The sequence below is a fragment of the Onychomys torridus genome, chromosome 1 (genome assembly GCF_903995425.1).
Source record: "Onychomys torridus chromosome 1, mOncTor1.1, whole genome shotgun sequence".
In the NCBI taxonomy this organism is placed as follows: domain Eukaryota; kingdom Metazoa; phylum Chordata; class Mammalia; order Rodentia; family Cricetidae; genus Onychomys; species Onychomys torridus.
In genome coordinates, this window is record NC_050443.1 from 32548681 (window position 1) to 32570268 (window position 21588).

A 21588-nucleotide genomic window follows, 5' to 3' on the forward strand; every position below is an offset into this window, starting at 1 on the left:
CAGGGTTTTGAGAGTGTGCAATGTAGTGCAGAGTCTGAGCCTTAGCGGGCATCTGTCTTTGTAAATTGTACATTAGTCTTACGACTGAGGGCTATCTATTATCAGCATGATGAGCATTACAGTTGCATAGGTGTACAACATTTTTGCTGTTGCTAAAGGTGTTGTCTCATGAGGATGGTTCACAGGAAACCATTGGGCTCCTTTGTCTTTACTGTCCAGTGTAAACAGATGGTTCTCTTCCACCAGTTCCTGAAAACGACTCAGATGCTTATATTAACTATAAATGCTTGGCTGATGGCTCAGGCTTATTATTAGCTAGCTCTTACATTTAAATTAACCCATATTTCTCATGTATGCTTTGCCATGTGGTTCGTTGTGCCTTGCTACCTCATTTTTTACATGTCTTGCTTTCTCAGCAATCCTAAACAAGAGAGCTGTGGTTTTGGACAGAGGCTGTGTCCATAGCAACAAAAGTTGCAAAGAAACAGCAAGAAAGCTCCAGAGGAAGTTAGCTTGAGAATTTTATTAATGTCAAGAAGGATGAAGACGCGATACTTTCAGATAAATCCTTTTACTCTGGAAAAGTAGAAAAACTAAGTCAATGACGACCAGTTGAAGACGTTAGGGAACCACTGAGGTATGTCAGGTTAGAAGCCTGAGAGGAGAGCAGAAAGCTGTCAACTGCAGCAGAGTTGTGGTCACTCCAAAGCCACCTCTCAGGTTCGGGCAGGGGCTCTTCATCACTGTTCCACTCTGCTGCTTGACATCTCCACCGTGTCCTGAGGAACACTGCTTCCATTTTCACCCGTGTCAGGGGCGTCCTGGAGAGCCCTCTGGAGAACCGTTCTGAGGGTCAGGTGCTTCAGCTGGTGCCTGAAGGAGCCCACGAAGAAGTAAATGATGGGGTTGGCACAGCTGTTAATGGCAGTCAGGACCAGTGACGCCAGATAAAGACCATAAGCAAACACACCATAATCAATCTTAATCCAGATTAACAGGAACCAGTGGATGCCAAAGGGCAAGCCGCAGAGGAGAAAAACGAGCACTGTGAGCATGATGGTCGCATACAATCTGGTGAGCTTTATCCGACCAGCGCCACAGAACAACTTGGCCAGCAGGGCCAGGCTGGACAGGCAGAGGACCACAAACAAAAACATCAGGCACGCGGCAGTGAAGAAGTTCGATGCCAGACACCGGTTGTCATTTTCATATTTGGTATCTAAGAAGCCACAGAAATACCGGTTCAGAATGCTGATCAATATGGACAGGACCCAGATCGTAGCACACATGACAGTTGATGTGTGTTTTGGGCGGTGGCAGCGGTACCAGATGGGGCACAGGACAGACAGGCAGCGCTCGGTGCTGATGGCACTGAGCATGCTCAGGCCTGCGATGTAGGGAACCATCATGACGGTGTTAAAGCATGGGAGGAAGATAATGTTGGGATAGGAAAACTTGAGGAGAAGCAGAATGGAGTCTATGATGTGGCAGAGGAGGAAGAGGAAGTCAGCCACAGCCAGGTTTAGGATGTAGACGGAGAAGGCATTCCTGCGCAAGCGGAAGCCCAGGAGCCAGAAGACGATGGCGTTTCCTGTCAGCCCCACCAGTCCTGAGATGACTATCATCAAGTTTGGGATCAGGGTCCTGCTGTTGAAGCTTCCAGGCACGGTTTTGTCCATTGGGTTTGTTGTGACTACTGTCCCTGAGGCTGAGGTGTTTGGGCTTAGAAACCCTGCGATGGTGCTGCTGGGAAGACAAAGAAGACGTGAGGTCTGCTGTGTGTACACGCCTTTTGTGAAAGATGTATTTTATTAGCACGTATTAACTGTGTAAGATGATGAATTTTATTATGAGGTTTTTCAGAGATGTTTGTAATGTACTTTTTTATGATCACTAATTAATTGACAGGCCTACCTTACTGTGCAGGAACAACAGTTTCAGGGGAGGTGGTACAGGCTGGCAGAGTAAGCAACTTATTAAAAAACCCCAAAGCCCCAGAATCTGCCCCCTCCCCTTTGAGCAGTCCTTTAGAATCATCACCAAGGTGTATTGATTATATGTAGATAAAAGAAAAGCCAGAGAATTAATGTCCAAATTAGGTTCAAGATGGCAATCCATATCGTGGATTAAGAAGCCATCAGGTTTAAATGAAGTACAGAAAGAGTGAGGAAAAGAAGACAACAGCATGGAACAAAATAGTCAACTAGGAGGAAAATCAGAATCTCTCTCTCTCTCTCTCTCTGTCTCTTAAACTCACAAAAGCCGGCCATTCTTTCAGGAATTCACAGAGGCAGGGGGATACTTGTTCTTCAGGGATGCAGACAGGCACCCAGCACTGAATGCACACCATTCTCTACGTCCTTTCTAAGAGACACTGGCCACTGTTGTCCCTACTTCCAGTTAGGGAGCTTAGAAATTTGCACCGCTAATTTTTGGGTCTGACGTATTGTCTTTTTCATCAAGCCAGGAGCTTCACATGAACAAGTTATTTATACCTAGTTTTTTCACTAACCTACTTGGGTCTGTAGAATCCTTATTTAACAGGGGTGGAGGGGGGATGACTAAGACTTAATCAGACAAAGGAATACTCATCTGATCATGTCATGCAAGCCATTTTCATACTCATCCTTGATCTCCTGAGGTGCTGTTTAAGGCTTTCTCTCCTCATGTCACTACACAATCCCATCATTATGATCTTCATCACTATATACTCCTACCATGGTGCTCTACATCACCATGATGCTCTACATGATTACACTCTTTTACCATGATGTTCTACTTCAGTACATACTCCCACCATGATGCCCCACATCACTACATAATCCTACCACGATGCTCTCCTCACTATCCACTCCCACCATAATGCTTCCTACCATTGCACACTCCCACCATCACTGTGAGTCTAGAAATGTATATACAAATGACCACAGAATGAAATCTAAAATCACATGGCAAAATAAATAATCTTCACCTTTACTGGTTTGTGTCAGATATTTTGGTTCTAATAATGATAAAATCAACTAGTATAAAAAATCAATAATGAGATTGGGGTCACTGGTATGACTAAATCTGGCTATGTGTGTATTAAGCCTTTTAAACAGGTTTGTGGGAAGAATTGGGGAGAAATTGTTGAAGTGTGCTATACAAGCCCTAGTGCTATAAGCAGAGACAGAAGGCCAGACACTAATAGATCAAAAGAGAGGAAAGACTTGAGATTACAAAATTTTGATGGGAACGTTGGACTAGAAGAAATTAATGCCACCTCAGGCAAAGAATTTGTCTACATTTTGTCAGTATCCTGAAACTATGAGCAAGCCTGAATTTGAGATCACAGGTAAATTATATTAGCAGAGGAAGTCTTGGAACAGCAATAGCATTGAGAATGTGTCATGGGTGTTGCTGGCAGCTTTGAGCTAGGTTTATAGTGAGAATTTGGAGACAAAAATAAAGCAAAAAGATTAGGAAAAATGTGTAGTTTGACCAGAAAAGAGTCAAGTTATAATCTGTGGTCAATGAGTACATGGTTGTTAAAGAGATTAACACCATTAAAAAGAAGCCAAGCACTGCACTAGGACAATAGTGTCTTAGTGTTTCTATTGTCATAAAATATCATGACCAAAAGTAACTCGTGGAGGGAAGGATTTGCTTCAAGTTTACAACACTGAGGTCATACTTTCTCACTGATCACTGAGTGAAATGAGGGTAGAAGCTCAAGGTGGGACTGTGGAGGAAAGTACTGAAACCATGGGGGAACCACTGTTAACTAGTTTGCTACTCAAGGATTGCTCAGCCCACAGTGGGTGGGGCCCTTCTATATCAATCATTAATCAAGAAGATGCCTACAGACTTGCCTACTAGCCAATCTGTTGGAGGCAGACAAGTTGACAATACCAGATCAAACCAACCAACCAACCAACCAACCAAAAAATACAGTGGTCAATAAGCAGAAAGTTTCCTGAGGGCATTTCAAGGTTCTGTTTCTTGGCCAGACTATCCATTACAAGTTCAAGAGTGCTAACTTGTACACTAATTTGAAAGACTTTTCTGTGAGATGAATGAGCCCCAGGACATCCCGTCACCAATAGAAGTACTTTCCCAGGTTCATTTGCCAAGGTTCTCAGAGGCTATTGGAGTCATGGCCCTTGGGAGCCCAGATACTGCTTGAGCTGGTGTTAGACATAGCCGTTGTTCATGTGGTGCACCCAGGATAAAAAAGTTTCTGGATCATAGGATTTTCCACTGTAATTCCAAAGGAAAGCTATGAAATCTGTAGCAGGGTTGTATTCTCTATGGAGAACCTCTGAGAGTGTGATATGTGAACAGTGAAGGTAAAGCCTAAGCTGTAATGGAATCCCATGAATACAGAATTCTGGCACAGTAGAACCAACTTCAGAGAGAGGCCAAGTCAGCTACAAATGACAAGCCTCTAGGAGCTCAGCTGCCCAAGCCTGTTGGTACTCATGTCCTGATGCATATGTCCTAGATGTTGGACATGCAGCTGCCATGTGCTCCCTGCTGAGTTTTGTTCTTGTTGTGATCGAATCCTTTTTCTCCATTCCTACATTTTTTCCTGTTGGAATGGCAATGATTACTCTGTGTCACAATTTTATGGAATTGTACCCTTTATATATATGTGTGTATATATTAATTTTTAATTGATTATTTGTGGATTTCACATCATGCATCCCAGTCCCATTCATTTCCCACCACTGCCCTCTGCCCTTGCAACTTCCCCTACCAAAATAAAATAAAATTTGAAAGAAAAACAAAAAACAAACAAACAAACTAAAGTCTCAGCGCGGAAGCTATACTGTGACACAGCGAGTCACAGCATACCCTTTAGTCTGTACATCTTTATAAGTGTTCATTGCAATGAGCCATTGGTCTGGTTCAAGGCCTCTGGCTTCTGCTACACCCTTGATACTGGGCCCTCACTGGGACTCCTCTTGGATCTCCTGTTGTTTTATTGTGTCATGGAGTTCTTACAGCTTTGGATCTGCAGGTCTAGTCCCTTTATGTGCTCCAGCCACTCATAGATGAGGTGGATGTTGGGGTGAGCCAACTTGTAACCCTGATTCTGGGACTGAGTGGTAGCTAGGTTGGTCAACACACCAGTTTTCCCCCATCATCACCACCAGGGTGAGCTTTTCAGCACTGCCCAGGCTAGCTCACCTGCAGCAGGCAGAAAGGAGCTGGGCCAGTTCTCCTGCTCTCATGCCCTCAGGGCTGGTTCCCTGCCACTCACACCACCAGTGCCAGCTCTACTGTTTTGCCCAGGCAACGTGCAGGGCCTGCTCTCCCAATTGCTACAGTTAGTGAGGGACAGGGCCAGCTCTCCCACCCAATGCACGTGGCAAGGGGTGAGCGTGGGAGGGCATCTTTCTCTCACCCATGCCACCACATGGCAAATAAGGGGGGGTGGGGTTAACTTTCCTGCTCTCATACCCTCAGGGCTGGCTCACTTGAGCCCCCGCCAACAGGGTCATCTCTACTGTGTTGCCAAGGTGAGGTACAGGGCCTGATCTCCCGAGTGCTGCAGTGAGGGGCAGGCCCAGCTCTCCTACTCTCACATACCTGTCGTATTTTCATAGGTGTTCATAGCTGAAAGTTTGTCTTGAGTCTCAGAGGAGACTGAATTTGTAATGTTGGAACTGCTAAGGCTTTGGGACTTTTGCAGTTGGACTGGGTGGAGGACTGGGAATAGTTTTCATGATGAGAGATACACAAGTCTTTTGAGGCCCAGAGGTGGAATACTGGAGTTTAAAGTGATGTTTTTGGGTGTCTGATTGGGAAGGGGTGGACTTTGTCATAGTTGATCTTAGCTGTAAATATGATTAGGTTAGGAAACACCTAGGAACCTCATGAAGTATGTCTCTCAATATGTGTGTGAGGTCACCTGCAGAGTTCAGCTCATGAGAACTGATGCAATAAATATATTCAGCCACTGATGGACTCACTGAAGATTGTGTCACTGGGAGGTGTGGCCTAGTTGGATAAAATAGGTGGTGGCAGCATGTTTCTTGGGGTCACAGCTTTCTCTGGCATCCTCTCTATGTCCCCCTTTTTGCTTCCCACACTCCAAAGTTCGAATCTCCTCTGCCATGAACTTCCACCCCATGGTGTTTGTTCTGCTCATAGTGGGCCCAGAAACACAGGGCCAAGTAACCAGGGACTGAGCCCTCTGAAATCATGAAGCAACACAGACAAAACTTCCACTTACATTATGTCAGGTACTAGCCATAGCAAGGAAAAGTAATGCAGGGAGCCATCATTAATGGTTTTGTCTTCTCACTCTTGTATTGGGTTTAAAGTCATTTACCACGAAATTTGAGTTCTAGGGAATTCTCAGTGTTGATTTGTGTGCCAGCTCCTTTCATCTCTGCTGTGATGAGAGCATTTGGCAAAGCAGTTGGAAAAGGGGTTTATTTGGGTCCATCATTTGAGAGGACGCATCGTGGCAGGGAAGGTATAGCGGTGGGACCATGAGGAAGCTTGCCACAAGCATCTTAAATCAGGAAGCGGAGAAAGACGAACGCTTTATTCTTTCCTTTTTGTTCAGTCTTGGATCTCATTCAAACCATGGGGTGATGTCAACACATTCAGGCCGCATCTCCCCTCCTTAATTAAACTGTTCTGGAAATGTCCTCACAGACACGCCCAGAGATGCATCTCCTAGGCTTCTGTAAATCCAGTTAAGTTGCCAATGAAGAGCAATGCACTGTGACAGCCTGTGTTATTTGAATAATTGGGTTTTATAGTCTGTCCTTTTGTGAGTCTTGTGCTATCAATAACGGCCCATTTTTTTCTAGCTTAAAGAACTTCCCTTTCACATTTCCTGCAAAGTCAGTCAAGAGGTTATGAAGTATGTCTTGTTTATCCAGGAAAGTTTTCTATTTCTACATCACTTATGGGTGACAGATATGATTGGTATGGTATTCTTGCTCTGCAGTTATTTTTTTTAAACTACAGAAATTTAAATATTTTATTCTGTGTTCTGGTCTGTAGAGTTTCTGCCAAGAAGTCCACAGATGGTTTTATTGGGATTTCATCATTTGTAATACGTTAAAAAAAATCCTGATGCTCTCTGAATTTTTCTTTGATTGTTGATGGGCATGCATTGGTAACCCCCTCTTTGTATTGAAATTCACTGGAGACCTCTGACTTTTTGTATATTGCTATGTCTTATTTTACTCCACCAGGGGAGGTTTTTACCAATCATTTCTTTAAATATGCTTTCTAGCTTTTTTTTTTTTTTTTTTTTTGAGGCCAACTCATTGTAGCCCAGGTTGGCCTTGAGCTCATATTCTTTCTGTCTCAGGCTCTCCTATTGTGATTATATTGTGTGTCACTATACTTGGTCTTCTTTCTTTTAACAATTTATGTTTATTTTTAATTCTGTGTATGTTATGTGTCTGTGTGGGGTATGTACATATGAGTGCAGTTGCTTACTGAGGCCAAGTGATGGTGTTGGATCACCTGACCCTGGAGTTACAGTCAGTGTTTAGCTTCCTGACTTGGATGCTAGAAACTGAACCTGGGTTGTCTGCAAGAACAGTGTGTACTCTTACCAGCAGAGCCACCTTCCTGTGCCATATCTCCTGTATTCAGTAGGTATCTTGATGATAATTCACAACAATTCCCTACACCCTAGTAAAGATTACACTGAATTTTCAGACATTTTTGAGCAGTAGGGATATTTTGGTACATGACCTAACACTGAGCTGCATCAATCCCTAGCATGGACATTTAAACAATACTGGTTTTTCTAATCCAGACTGCCTTTCTAGTTTTTAAATATCCCTTCCAATTTACTTAATCAAACCTTCCATTTTAAAGACCTTTCATTGGTGGTTGAATATGTTCCTAGGCATTTTTGATGGATATAGCAGAGGACTGGTCTTGTCTTTTCTACAAAGCACGACATGTACCAATACTACTGATTCACTGATTTGTGTTTGGATTTTGTACTTTGCTGAGTTTGTTTATTAGTTCTAGTGACTCTTGGATTTGTTAGAGCTGTTGATATAAGTAAGACCTTGTCACCTGCAAAAGTCAGGATTTGGCTTTCTCCTTCCTAATTAGTATTTTTTTAAAAAAAATCTTTTATCTTGCCCAAATTTACCAGCAAGGACTTTCAGTACCATATTGAATAAAATGGTGAAAGTGAGCATTCTTGATTTTTTAAAATTTTGTATGGGATCTTAAAGAGAAGGCTTCCAATTTTTCCTATATTGTTAGCTGGGGCTTATTGTGTATGGTATTTATTATGTTGAGACACACTTCTTTTGTACCTATCTGTTCAGAGTTTCATTATTTTTGGTGTTTTGAAAGAATGAATTTTAAGAAGTGTCATTTCTGCATCTGTTTAGATGACTGTACTTGGGTTTTTGTGTGTATGTGTGGCAAAGTGAGTGAGGCTGTGTGTGTGTGTGTGTGTGTGTGTGTGTGTGTGTGTGTGTTTGTGCGCAAATGTGAGTACATGACGGGGGTAGACACTGATATCTGTTTTCTCATCAAGTTTTTAAGACATGCTATCTCACTGAGTCTAGAGCTCACTAATTGGCCAGCAATCCCCAAGGACCCCCCTATTCTGCTCTCTTGGTGCTAGCATTACCGGTATGTGCCACACCTGGCTTTTATGAGTGATGCCCGGAGTTTGAATTCACGGCCTCACGCTTGTTGAGAAAGCACATTACCATCTGAGCAATCTTCCCAGAACCTCTCTTCCTTTATTTTGCTCATTAGGGAAGGTCTTGATCTCTTGTGTTTTGGTGCTGAGAACTGAAGCTGAGGTTTTTGAATGTTAAATATACATACCACCCTCAGGCCTCCTTCAAACCTTCAGCTTGTTGGCAAAGCACACCATCCACATAGTCAAGGAACGGTGTGTAGATTTAGTGTTCGTAATCTGATCTTGTGTACCCAGAGATTCTAAGCAGCTTGCTCATTTTCTCTGAGCTCCCAAACTTGAGGTTTGCGGTCATTTAGCTGTTGGGATGTCGTCACTGTTTCACCACTAGAGGGTGTTCCAAGCCCAAATTTGTACTAAATTCACAGATTGCCTTCATCTTCAAAAGGCACTAGAGGGGTGCCTAAAAGGGGAAATTTGTTTACAGAAGTCTCAGGTTGGTTCTGTGCTAGACACAGGCACCTCACCACTAACATGTGCTCAGGCACTATATCCTTCGTTCTAGCTCTGGGTGTCCTCACAGAGTAACTAGCTCTCATGCAGTGGTTTGATGTCTATTTCATTTTTCTTTCCTCAATTACTCTCTATTTTGTACTGCCTGGGATCGGGAGAGGGGTACAGTGGGCTTTGTGGTAGGAAATACTGAGATCACTAAGCACACAGAGACCGATGTAGCACTTGGAAGGAAAAAGATCTTTCTGTTGCAGGCTTCCTTTTGCTGTGGTAAGTTCATGGTTAAAGAGAGCATACTCAGGTACAGGTGATGTAGGTCAGCGTAGGACCCAACCATCTGGGACCACTTTTCTTCCCATCTGGCATGTGGATAGGTCCCGAGGCTTTGTGATGGTCACTTTCCTGGGAACAGAGCTCTGTGTGGCTCGGGTCTGCACCAGATTTTCTGGCTCACACTGAATCCAAGGCAACACTGAGGATTCTGCTTTGTCTTATCTCCAGTGACTGGAATTTTAGTCAGTGGTATGCTGTCTGAGGTTGGGAGATGGATGGTGGCATATGCTGAAGTTAGTTACACCCGAGTCTAACGGATGAAGGAACCTGCCCTATCTCAGGAGTCCACCAAATTCCAGACTAAGGATGATGATAATGCACGTGAAACCCAAGTTGGTTCCTGTAGGGGATAGGTATCTGTGGCATGCCAGGGCTGAGATAGAGAATCATTTTGAAAATACTGGCCAGTGCTTGAGGCATTTTGGCTCTGCATAGTGTTGGATCTCATTGTAGCAAGTCTGGTATCATGATCCTTGGAACTCACAAGAACTGTAAAGCAAAGTCACCTGTCCACTTCCCTGCCCCACCTCCCAGCAGGTGGAGTCTTCTTTCATGATGTTGTGTCTAAAGTCCAGTAGAGGTGGTGGAGACAGACACTAGCCCTGGGCTAGTGAGTTCAAGAGGTTCAGTTCTTGGGTATTTGCTTAGGGGAGGCAGTTACGGGGTTCTGACTGGCACTAGGTGTCATAAAGAAACACCTGGTGCAAGATTTTAAATCTAAGGTCTGGACTCAATCCACTTTCCTTTCTTGAAGTGGCAGACATCTCTCTGCTTTGCTGCATGTGGACTTTGGGGAGAGATGATGCAGGCAACATTTCCCTTTCTGCTTCTAAGGTGTTTCAAAAAATATACTAAAACTAGGCACCCTAGTCTCTTGCCTAGTTTCCTCAGCTCCCGTGAAGGTGCTGTGCTGATGAATAGATGTTCCAGAGTGAGGACAGATGGGGGGGAGATGGTGAGTCAGAGACACCCACTCCTGCATTTCCACTGGTCAAGTGCATGGCTGCCAGGAAAAGTGGGTTGTATGGAGAGGCAGGAAGGACAACACTAAAGAGTGGACCAAGACAAAGAGACGCCTGGAAATACCGAATGTTAGACTTATAGAAGAAACAGTAGACCCTAACACAGGATGATAAACAAAGGAGTAAGAAGTGGGACTGGAGTGGGCTGCAATCAAAGGAGAAGAGCTCACAGCTGCTTCTCTGAACTAACAAGGTGTAACGCTGTGTCTGTACCCTGGAAGCATCTCCTGGAGGAAGGGTCCCCAGCACTTCCTAGCTTGCTCACTATTACTGAGGAAGAGGGTAATTGTAAGAGAGGTTGCAAAGACAAACATTTTGGTTTAGGAGACAAAATCACACATTTTTTAATATAGCCAGACCCCAAATGTAACTCACCTCCCAAATGGATATGAATGTCCAGTCTGAGAAGCAATATGGGTCTAGGAAGTTGGTTGTAATCATGGACCTGGATGTACTTGGGTGAGAAGTACTAACTGCTGAAGAAATAATAAAGGCAAACATCTAGGACAACTAGAGTCTATATTGTGGATCACAAATTCAGGGCACAAATGCAAGGGATATGGAAAGTAAGACAGTGTGTGGGTGATATATTAAAGAACCCAGAAGTCCTCTATAACTGAGTATAAATACACCCAAATGGTTGGAATGCCAGATAAATAATTCAAAAGTCTACTGTTAAAAATGACCAACAACCTCAAGGCATATTTGAACAAACTGATAAATGAAGTGAGGGTGTCAGTTGAAACCTACATGAGTGTTGTAGAATATTATTTTAAGGTACGTTACTTTTGTTTATGTTGAATGTGTTTAACTCTGTGAAGCTGTGTTACTGTGCCTGTTTAAAACAACTGATGGTCTAAAAAAGAACTGAACGGCCAATAGCAAGGCAGGAGAAAGGACAGGCAGGGCTGGCAGACAGAGAAAGAATAAATAGAAGGAGATATCTGATAGGAAAAAAGAAGGAAGTAGCCAGAGGAGGAGGAGGACTCCAGGGGCCAGCCATCCAGCTACACAGTAAGCCTTGGAGTAAGAGTAAGAGTTTCAGAAGTAAGAGAATGGGAAAAGCCCAGAGGCAAAAGATAGACAGAGCTAATTTAAAGTTAAGGAAAGCCAGCAAGAAACAAGTCAAGAGAAGGCCAGGTGTTTGTAATTAAGAATAAGCCTCCATGTGTGTGAGTGGAGCTGAGTGGTAGGCCCCCAAAGAGCCAAAAGATCAAGACAGTGAAAAACAAACAACAACACATGAGGCTGGGTATAGTGACATCCACTTTTAGTCTCAACTTTCAGGAAGGAGAGGCAGGTGGAACTCTGTGAGTTCAAGACCAACCTGGTCTATAAAGCAAATTCTAGGCTAGCCAACCCTACACAGTAAGACCCTGTCTTAACCAAACCTAACCAAACCAAACCAATGACAACAACAACAACAAGAACAACAACAACAACACTTGATGAGAAAAATCAGAAACAGGGATGAGCAACTCAGCAAGAAAATTGAGATTCTAAAAACAAAAAATCAAATACAAACCCAAATAGAAATGTTGAAATTGAAAAAACTCATTAAGTTAAATAAAAACCAAGTGGAAAGGATGACCAGCAGGTTACACCCAGTAGAAGAAAATTAGGAACTCAAGACAAGGTCAAGGACACATTACATCCATGAAGCAATAAAGGAAAGACAAAAGGATATGACTACAACTCTCAAGAACTCTGAGTCCATTCGAATGGAAGCACATGAATTATGAACCAAAGGCTGTGGAGCCCCCAGGTGGATCAGGCCCTCTGGATAAGTGAGACCATTGAATAGCTTGATCTGTTTGGGAGGCATCCAGTCTGTGGGACCAGGATCTGTCCTTAGTGCATGAGCTGGCTGTTTGAAACCTTGAGCTTACACAGGGACACTTTGCTCAGTCTGGAAGGAGGTGACAGGACCTGCCTGTACTGAATCTACCAGGTTTAAATGAATCCCCAGGGGTGCCTTGATCCTGGAGGACATGGGAATGGAAGGGAGGGTCTGGGGGGGAAGGTGGAGGTGGGGGCAGGAGGGGGGAGGACAGGGGAACCCATGGCTGATGTATAAAATTTAAAACACATAATAATAAAGAAAAAAATATTAATTAAAAAAAAAGAACTCTGAGCTATGATTAAGAGGCCAAATCCAAGAATCCAAGAGCTCAACCTACCTACAAAGCAAAACTCATCAAAATTATACCTGGGATTCTAAAATGCAGAAACATGTAGCCCTGCAGCTGTCACTTGATGAGAAGAAATGCAGGAGGGTGCTGGATGTCTCTTAATGTCAACAAAGATTGCTATCTGCGACAATACTATTATTTAAAAAGTGATAGAGAGGTAAATACCCCCCCCCCCCCCACACACAAGTACAATTAAGACATTCATGGCCACTAACTAAGTGAGCACCACAAACTCTAAAGAGATCCTACACATACAAGGAAGAAAGATGGGTGCAAACACCAGAGCCTATGAAGGAAGGAATTTCACAAGAGGAAGAGGTGAACAGTTAGTTGGAAGCTAGAAAGAGTAACATGTTAAGGTCAGTGAACCAGAAAGCTTGAAAGATGAACAAGAGAAAAAATGAAGTATTCAAGCCAACCAATAAAACAGTGTCAACCAAATTACAGATTTCAGAAAATACCCCTCAATAATAACCCAGTACTGTAAATAGTCTTAACTCTTCCTTTGAGAGATGCAGAATGGCTGATTGGGTCAAAAACAAGATAGCTTGTTGACTACAAAAACATCCCTTATAATGGCCAAAGCATACAGTGTTAGAGGATGAAGACAAAGTGCCCAGCCAGGGAAGGAGAGGAGGCAGGAGCAGCTACACCCTTTGCCAATAGAGGAAGCATAAGTTAAAATTAGTCAGCGAGATGAGGACGCTCATCACATGTTAGTAAAGGGAATGATCCATAAGGAAGACACAGGATTGAAAAGAGACTAGTTGGGTAGAGGAAGAGGATCAGCAGGAGCTGGGGGATGAGGGAATGTAAGGGAGGTGAATATGATGGAACATATTATATATGTCAAAAATGGCATAATAAAGTACATTATATATAGTTAACATATATTAATAAAAACTGAAAAAAGAGGATTTAAGGATTGAAAATATATATGCACTAAATGCTGTCACATACAATTTGTAAAGCAAATAACTGGACATAAAATGACAGGTAGGTTCAGAAACAAAAATAGTGGCTGACATCAACACCCTACTCTCACCCATAGATACATTATCCAGACAAAGTTTTAACAAATATACTTTATACCTAAACTAGACCATAGATCAAAAAGACTTACATCGAGAGAATATTCCATACAATAGCTGTGGAATACATTTTCTTCTCAACAGACAATGGGACTTTCTCTAAGAGAGATCACATTTTAGGTGACACACAAAATCTCAACAATATTTTTGCTTAATATTTTGCTTAAGCAAAACCTGTGTGATGACAACATCAGTTGACATGCCAATGTGCATGGGAGAAATCTCACAAGATCCAATCCTAGATGAAGAGCTATAGACAATTAATGACTCTTAAGAAAGGAGAGATTCCGTTTTCTTTAGGGATAAGCCCCCTGATCAATTATCAAATCCCAAGTCATCTGCCCTAAACACATACCCATACAAGCAACACTAAATGACACTAAGTGATCTTAGTATGCTGTATCTTTCTCTCTCTCTCTCTCTCTGTATGTAGGTTGTATGTGTATATGCATACATAATACTGTGGTGGTTTGATAGAAAATGGCCTGCTGTGGATATCGCTCTGTGTAAATAAAGTTCTGATTGGCCAGTGGCCAGGCAGGAAGTATAGGCGGGACAAGAGAGAAGAGAATTCTGGGAAGTAGAAGGCTGGGGAGACACCACCAGCCGCCGCCATGAAAAGCAACATGTAAAGACACTGGTAAGCCACAAGCCATGTGGCAAAGTAAAGACTAACAGAAATGGGTTAATTTAAGATAAAAGAAGTAGATAACAAGCAGCCTGTCACGGCCATACAGTTTATAAGCAATATAAGTTTCTGTGTGCTTTCTTGGTTGGGTCTGAGTGACTGTGGGACTGGCGGGTAAGAGAAATTTGTCCTGACTGTGGGCCAGGCAGGAAAACTCTAACTACAATGGCCCCCAAAGGGAGTGGCACTTTTAGGAGGTGTGGCCTTGTGGAATAGGTGTGGTCTCGTTGGAGAAAGTGTGTCACTGTGGAGGCAGGCTTTGAGGTCTCATATACACTCACAATACTACCCAGAGTCACAGTCCACTTCCTGTTAACTTCTGATCAGGATGTAGCCAGCACCATGTCTGCCTGCACACTGCCATGCACCCTGCCATGATGACAATGGACTGAATCTCTGAACTATAAGCGGCTACCTCAATTCAATGTTTTCCTTTATAAGAGTCATGGTGTCTCTCCACAGCAATAGAAACCCTAACTAAGACACATACATACATACATTTCAGTGTGTATGTGTATGTGTATGTATTTGTGTGACAATAATAATTAAAGAAGAGATTATGGATTTTAGAGGGAGGACCACATGGGAGGAAGACACAGGAGGAGTTGGAGTGAGGAGAAGAAGAGATAGGAATGATGTAAATACAGTACTCAAGTATTCAATTCTCAAAAAATAAAATTTTTAAGTAATCCAATTCTTTGCAAATAAAAATAAATTGAAAGAATTTCTTTTATCTTACTAGATCGTAGTAGAATAAACCAATAAATCAATAGCAAATGAAAACTTAAACAAAAATGGAGGTAGAAACTTTTCTTGGATGAAGAAAGCAGGGAGGAAATAAAAAAAGTACCAAATGGTCAGCCCTGAAAACATGCACACAAGTAACATTATATGGATGGAACAGGTTATATTTAGGAATATGTATATGTATATACAATACACTGAACCAGTAAAGCAAACTGGTTCTCTGAAAAGCAAAACAGTGTTAATAAACCACCAGCCAAACTAAGTCACAGTGACAGAGAGAAGGTCCAAACAAAATTAGAGATTAAAAATGGGGCGTTATGACAGAGGATTACTAGGCTATATCAAACAGGTGAAGGAAGCAGTTCAAGACGTGAAAACTGAAATAGAAACAATAAAGAAAACACAAACTGAGAGAATTCAGGAAAAACTACAGAGGCAAGCATAACCAACAGAATACAAGAAATGTTATTATCTAATAAACAAGGAAAATCTACAAGAAATTGTTACACTTCCAGGTAAATATGACTCACTAAAGCACAAATTCAATATTAATGGTGTAATAGTTTTCTTATATGTAATAAGAAACATCCTGAAGGAGAAGTCAGGGGAATAAAAACAGTTAATGATGGTGGTTTGAATAGGAACGGCCCCCACAGACTCATGTGTTTGAATGTGTGGCCCATAGGGAGTAAGACTATTATGAGGAGTGGCCTTGTTGGAGGAAGTGTGTCACTGTGGGTGTGGGCTTTGAGGTCTCAGATGCTTTAGCTCCGGCTCAGTGGCACACGGTACTTTTCTTGCTACTGGCAAATCAAGATGTAGAACTCTCAGCTTCTTCTCCAGCATTTTTCTGCTTGTGCACTGCCATGCTCTCCACCATGACAATAATGGACTGAACCTCTGAAACTGTAAGCCAGCCCCAATTAAATGTTTTCTTTATAAGAGTTGCTGTGGTCATGGTGTCTCTTCACAGCAATAGAAACCCTAACTAAGACAATGACCTAAGAAATTCTTGGAACAGTGAAAATAGTAAGGCTCAGAAGAAAAAAGTTAAAGAAGACAGTTAAAAAATTTGGAAAGACCAAAGTCAGGTGGGGTAATACATGCCTTTAATCTCAGAACTTGGGAAGCAGAGGCAGATGATCTCTGTGAGTTCAAGGCTAGCCTGGTTTAAACATCAAGTTCCAAGACAGCCAGGGATACCCTCAAAAAGCTCCCCCTGCAAAAAAAAAAAAAAAAAAAAAAATTGGAAAGACTCCTATCTGTTTATTGTCCATACTAATAGTGTGAAAATGGCTATGTCCAGACCCTGCACCTTTCCTGGGCAGCACAATAGAGCCAACCCTATTGGTGGAGGTGTGGGTGAGCCAGCCCCAAAGTTGTGAACATGGGAGAGCTGTCCCCATTACTCATCTGTCACGTGGTGGCCATGAGATTCCTCACCTACTCCTGCCCATCAATACCTGAGGCAGGTGGGAAAGCTGAGCCTGAGGCTGTATGAGCAGGAGAGTTGCCCCTGTCTCCCCACTTGGGAGAGCAGGCCCTGCTCCTGTCCTGGGCAGCACAATAGAACCAATCCTGTTGGCAGAGGTGTGGGTGAGCCAGCCCTGAAACTGTGAACATTGGAGAGCTGTCCCCATTATTAATCTTTCATGTGGCATCATGAGTTGGGGAAAGGTCTGCTTCCCCATCAATGCCTGAGGCAGGTGAGAGAGTTGGCCCTGAGGCCATAAAAGTGGGAGAGCTGTCTCTGCCCCTCATCAGCTGCAGCACTCAGGAGAGTGACCCCTACACCCATGCCTGGGCAGCTGGTCAACACAATAGAGCTGGCCCTGAAGGTGTAGGTGTGGGAGAACCAATCCTGAGGACATGAAAGCAGAACTGGCTTCAACCCTTGCTCATCACCTCAAGGGGTGAACTTGCCAAGGCAATGCAGGAGAGCTCATCCTGGTAGTGAGGACAAAGGAGAGCTGGTGGGTTGACCAACTCTGCAGCTACCCCTGCCCAGAACCAGGATTACGTGCTGGTTCACCCCAACATCCACCCCATCTGTGATCTGCTGGAGCACATGAAGAGACTGGTTCTGCAGATCCAAAGCTGCTGGATCTTCATGACACAGGGCAATAACAGGATAACCAAGAGTAGTTCCAGTGAGGGCTCAGCATCGATTGTGTAGCAGAAACCAGAGGCCTTGAATCAGTCAATCACTCTTTACAATGAACACTTGCAAGTAAAGATATATGGATAAAGGGGTTTAATGCATGACTCACTGTGTCACACTACAGCTTTCATTGACAAGATTGATTTTTCTTTTTTTTTTCCCTTCTTAAATTTTATTTTATTTTGGGGGGAAGGCTAGAAGGGCAGAGGGCAGATATGAAGGGATGGGGAAATGAATAGGATGCAGAAGAAGAAAAAAAGGAAGTTTGAAAAAAGAAAATGGCTATGCCACTCAAAGTAATCTGTGGATTCAGTGGAGTCCCCATAAAATTCCAATTGCATTCTCACACAAATAGAAAGACCCCAAGATTCACACAGAAGCACAGAAGACCACAAATGATGACAGAAACCCTGAGCAAGGACAGTGCTAGAAGCATCACAACATCTGATTTCAAATGATAACACTGATCTGCACAGTAAAAAAGAGTGACACTGGCACAAGAAGAGATAATGGAGGTCAATGTAGTAGAACAGAGGACCCAGATGTGAACCCCAGATGCCTCCATCCAATCTTCGACAAAGCTAAGAGAACCCAGGCAGGAATGCTATTAAAACAAGAAGAGATAATGGAGGCCAGTGTAGTAGAACAGAGCACCTGAATGTGAACCCCCAGATGCCTCCATCTGATCATCAACAAAGCTAAGAAAGTCTCTGCAGGAATGATGCTGTTAAAACAGGAAATCCACAGGTAGATGGCAGAAACTACCCCAATCTCTCATGCTATACAAAATCAGTTCAAATGATCATCCCAGACAATATAAACACCACTAAAGCAGTAAACAGGAATGGATGCTGGTGAGGACATGGTGAGATGGGATCCCTTGACTACTGGAGGGAGTGTAAGTTATTGCAGCCAGAAAGGAAATCAGTATAGATATCATTCAAAAACTAGAGCTAACACTGCCATAGGTTCCATGTAGGTTGCTTTTGGGCATATAGCTCAAGACATCAGTCAGTGCACAGTAGAGATAATTTTATATCTGTGTTTATCATGGTCTTATTCATAATAGTCAAGTTATGGAACTAATCTACATGTACATAAAATGATGGCTGGATAAAGAAAACATACTCCACATACACATGTACACACACACACACACACACACACACACACACACACACACACACACGATAGTTTTATTTAGCTATAGAGAAAAAAGATCAGGGGCTGGGGATGTGGTTCAGTGGGTCAAGTGCTTGGGTGCAAATCTCCAGCACCATTGTAAGAAGCCACGCATGATTGTGAGTGTCTATAATCTCCAATCTGGGAGATGAAGATGGAGAATCCTCGTGAGCTTGCTGGTGAGCCAGTCTGGCCAATCTGTGAGTTCCATATTCACTGGGAGACACTGTCTCAAAATGTGTGGTGGAAGCTGGGAAAACAGTTCAGTGGACAATGCTTTTTGTCATGCAAACATGACAATTGGAGTTCAGATCTCCAGACTCGGCTTCAAAGCTGGGTAGGTGTGGTAGCTACCTGTAATCCAAGCACTTAGGGGGCAGAAACAGGGTATGATGGCAATTTTCTGCCAACTTGACACAATCTAGAGTTATCTGAATGGAAGGAACCTCAAAAAAAATGCCTCTATAAGATCCAGTTGTAGGGCATTTTCTTAATTAATGATTAATGTTGGAGCACCCGACCTATTATAGTGGTACAATTTCTGGCCTGGTGGTCCCGGGTTCTATAAGAAAGCAGGCTGAGCAAGCCATGGGAAGCAAGCCAATAAGTAGCACATGTCCAGGACCTCTGCATCAACTTCTACCTCCAGGTTCCTGCTCTGCTTGAGTTCCTGCCCTAATTAAGTCCTGCCCTTACTGTTTATGATGCTGAACTGTTATATAGAACTGTGAGCACAATAAACACTTTCCTGCCCAACTTGCTTTTGGTCATGGTGTTTCATCATAGCAATAATCACTCTAACAAGACCTGGGGAATCCCTAGAGCAAGCTACTGTGTTGCTTCCATACCTTAATTAATTTCTTGTCTTCATATCCTTGAACTTCATTGACAGTTTTAAAGAGGATGGGCTGGTCTGGGTTTTCTGTCATTTCTGTCCTTGTTTAATATCTGCTGTTGTAGCTTTGATAGTGTCCTTTGGAAGGCTCACAATTTCTTTTTTTCTCTCTGATTTTGAGCATTTGTGGAGACAATAATTTCTTTTTCACTTCTCATGGTGTTCTTTGGCAAGGACAGACACCCCACCCCCGAGTATCTAATCTGTGATGCTGAATGGACAGCTGCTACTGGCCCTGAGCAGTCGGAACATGCTTTCAGTTTCTCTAGACAGCTAGGCAAGTCCCTTTGCTCTGAATTTGGGTGGGGCAGTTGACTGGGCTTTGCTGTTTGGCAAGACCACTGGCTGACATCTGCAACTAGGCTGAGCAAGAGGATGTGCACTAATGTTGCCTCAGGTCTGGTGGAACACTGAGTGTGTTCTTCGGTTACAAGGTTCTGTGATTTGAGCTCATCTGTTGGGCAGGTTAGCAGCAAAAGCTTTAGTGGCCAGGAGATCAGGATGGAGTCTGATCCTAATCAATTAGCAGCTTCTAACCCCTCACTGTCCAGCCTGCCAGCACCAAACTCACCAAAAGGGAGTTGCATGTTTCTCATCTTTTCCTGCTGTGGACCTCATGACTACTTGAATATTCAGCCCCAGTATGGAGTAATATGGTTATATACGCAGAGAAGATATGATATAGCAATAGATTTGGAAGTAAGTTATAGATAGAATCTTACCTTTCCCCCATTCTTCTTGCTGGATGTGGCAAGCAGGCTTGTGTAGAAGGGAAGATACAGTCACCAAAGGACACTTCTCTGCTCTGGAGAAGTGCATTTAAAAGCTGGAAGGAAGTAAAGTTTATCAATACACCAGACAGCCCTGTGGTTTCCTGCTCAGAGTCCTATTGACAAATGGGAACGTAGGGTCTGTTACATCATGTTCCTCCTGAGACATTTCTCAATCTCTGGTTTTGCTATGGTTTTATCTCTCAACTTGTACTCATCCCAAACCCTCTGTGTCCTCCTTCCTGTGCTTGTTGTTTTGGAGTTTCCTGCCATCAAGACAATAATGCCAAGCAAGGTGAGCTGTGCTGTCAAGCGCTCAGTAAGGATGGAGCAAAGCCTCTCTAGTTACGCTGCACTCTTCATAGCCTGGTTTCTCCTATTTTCTGTTAAAGCAGTGATGTCAGCACATTTCCAGCTTCTGGCAAATGGCACAGAAGTGTATCAAACAAAAGGTGAATGTCTTATAAAACATTGTTCTTTGGAAGTATTTGCTTGTTAAAGTGTTTATTCCTAAATATCTTATTAGTTGAGATTATAGTTTGATTAGCAAACATTCATTTTTATTTTTTAGAATTTGTCTCTGTTAATGATTGTATAATCCAACTCCCTTCATAAGATGTAAAGATGTTGTTACACATACTAGACACATTGAAGAGTGACTAAGAGATCATTTATTTATTTATTTATTGAGATGTGATCTCATGTATTCCAAGATGGCCTTGAACTTTTGCTTTTCTTGTCTTTTTCTTTTAATATGAGAATTATAGGCATGTCCCACCATAGCTAACTTTATATGGTGCCGGGGATCAAACCCTAGGATTTGTACATGTTAGAGAAGTGCTTTACATGCTGAGACATATCCTCATCCCCGGCCCAGGAGTGAGAGAGATTTAAACAGATAGTCTGTGTCTGGTTAGTAAGCAGCAGTGAATGGAACAAGGGCACCAAGAATGTGTGCAGAGATGTGACTATAACAACACATTGTAGGATCTGAGTGTAGCAAACATGGATGTGATGGTCAGTGTGCTATACTGGCAAGAGACTGGATTTTATGTGGGAAGGCCATTGGAGCAGAGGCTCTAGGGAAAACAGCTTATTGGAGGAGGCAGGCAGATGCTGTGGTAATGAAGACTCTGGCAGTCCTATTGATGTAGAAGATGACAAAATACAGAGCTGGTGGTTGTATGGAGTGAATGACAAGGTTAAAGAAGGTTTGAATATAGAGAAGTGAGGACTGACTATCTAGATGAATATAATAGTTACTGTAAGTGAGGATAGGGCTGGTGCTCAAAAAGTCTGCAAACCAGACAGGTCATAAAATAATATAGTAAACACTTACACACCCACTAGTGATAGTAAGAATGT

General features: G+C 42.8%; 1 protein-coding gene across 1 annotated transcript; it reads right to left on the minus strand.

Moving 5' to 3' along the window:
• Window positions 1-518: 518 nt before the first annotated feature.
• Window positions 519-20238, minus strand: LOC118572220 (mas-related G-protein coupled receptor member A). Its single transcript, XM_036171667.1, has 2 exons — window positions 20176-20238; window positions 519-1743 (listed from the first exon to the last, which is right to left on the minus strand). Exons 1-2 carry the CDS (start codon window positions 20184-20186, stop codon window positions 741-743), a joined length of 1014 nt encoding a protein of 337 aa, XP_036027560.1. The 5' UTR covers window positions 20187-20238; the 3' UTR covers window positions 519-740.
• Between the last annotated feature and the right edge of the window lie 1350 nt (window positions 20239-21588).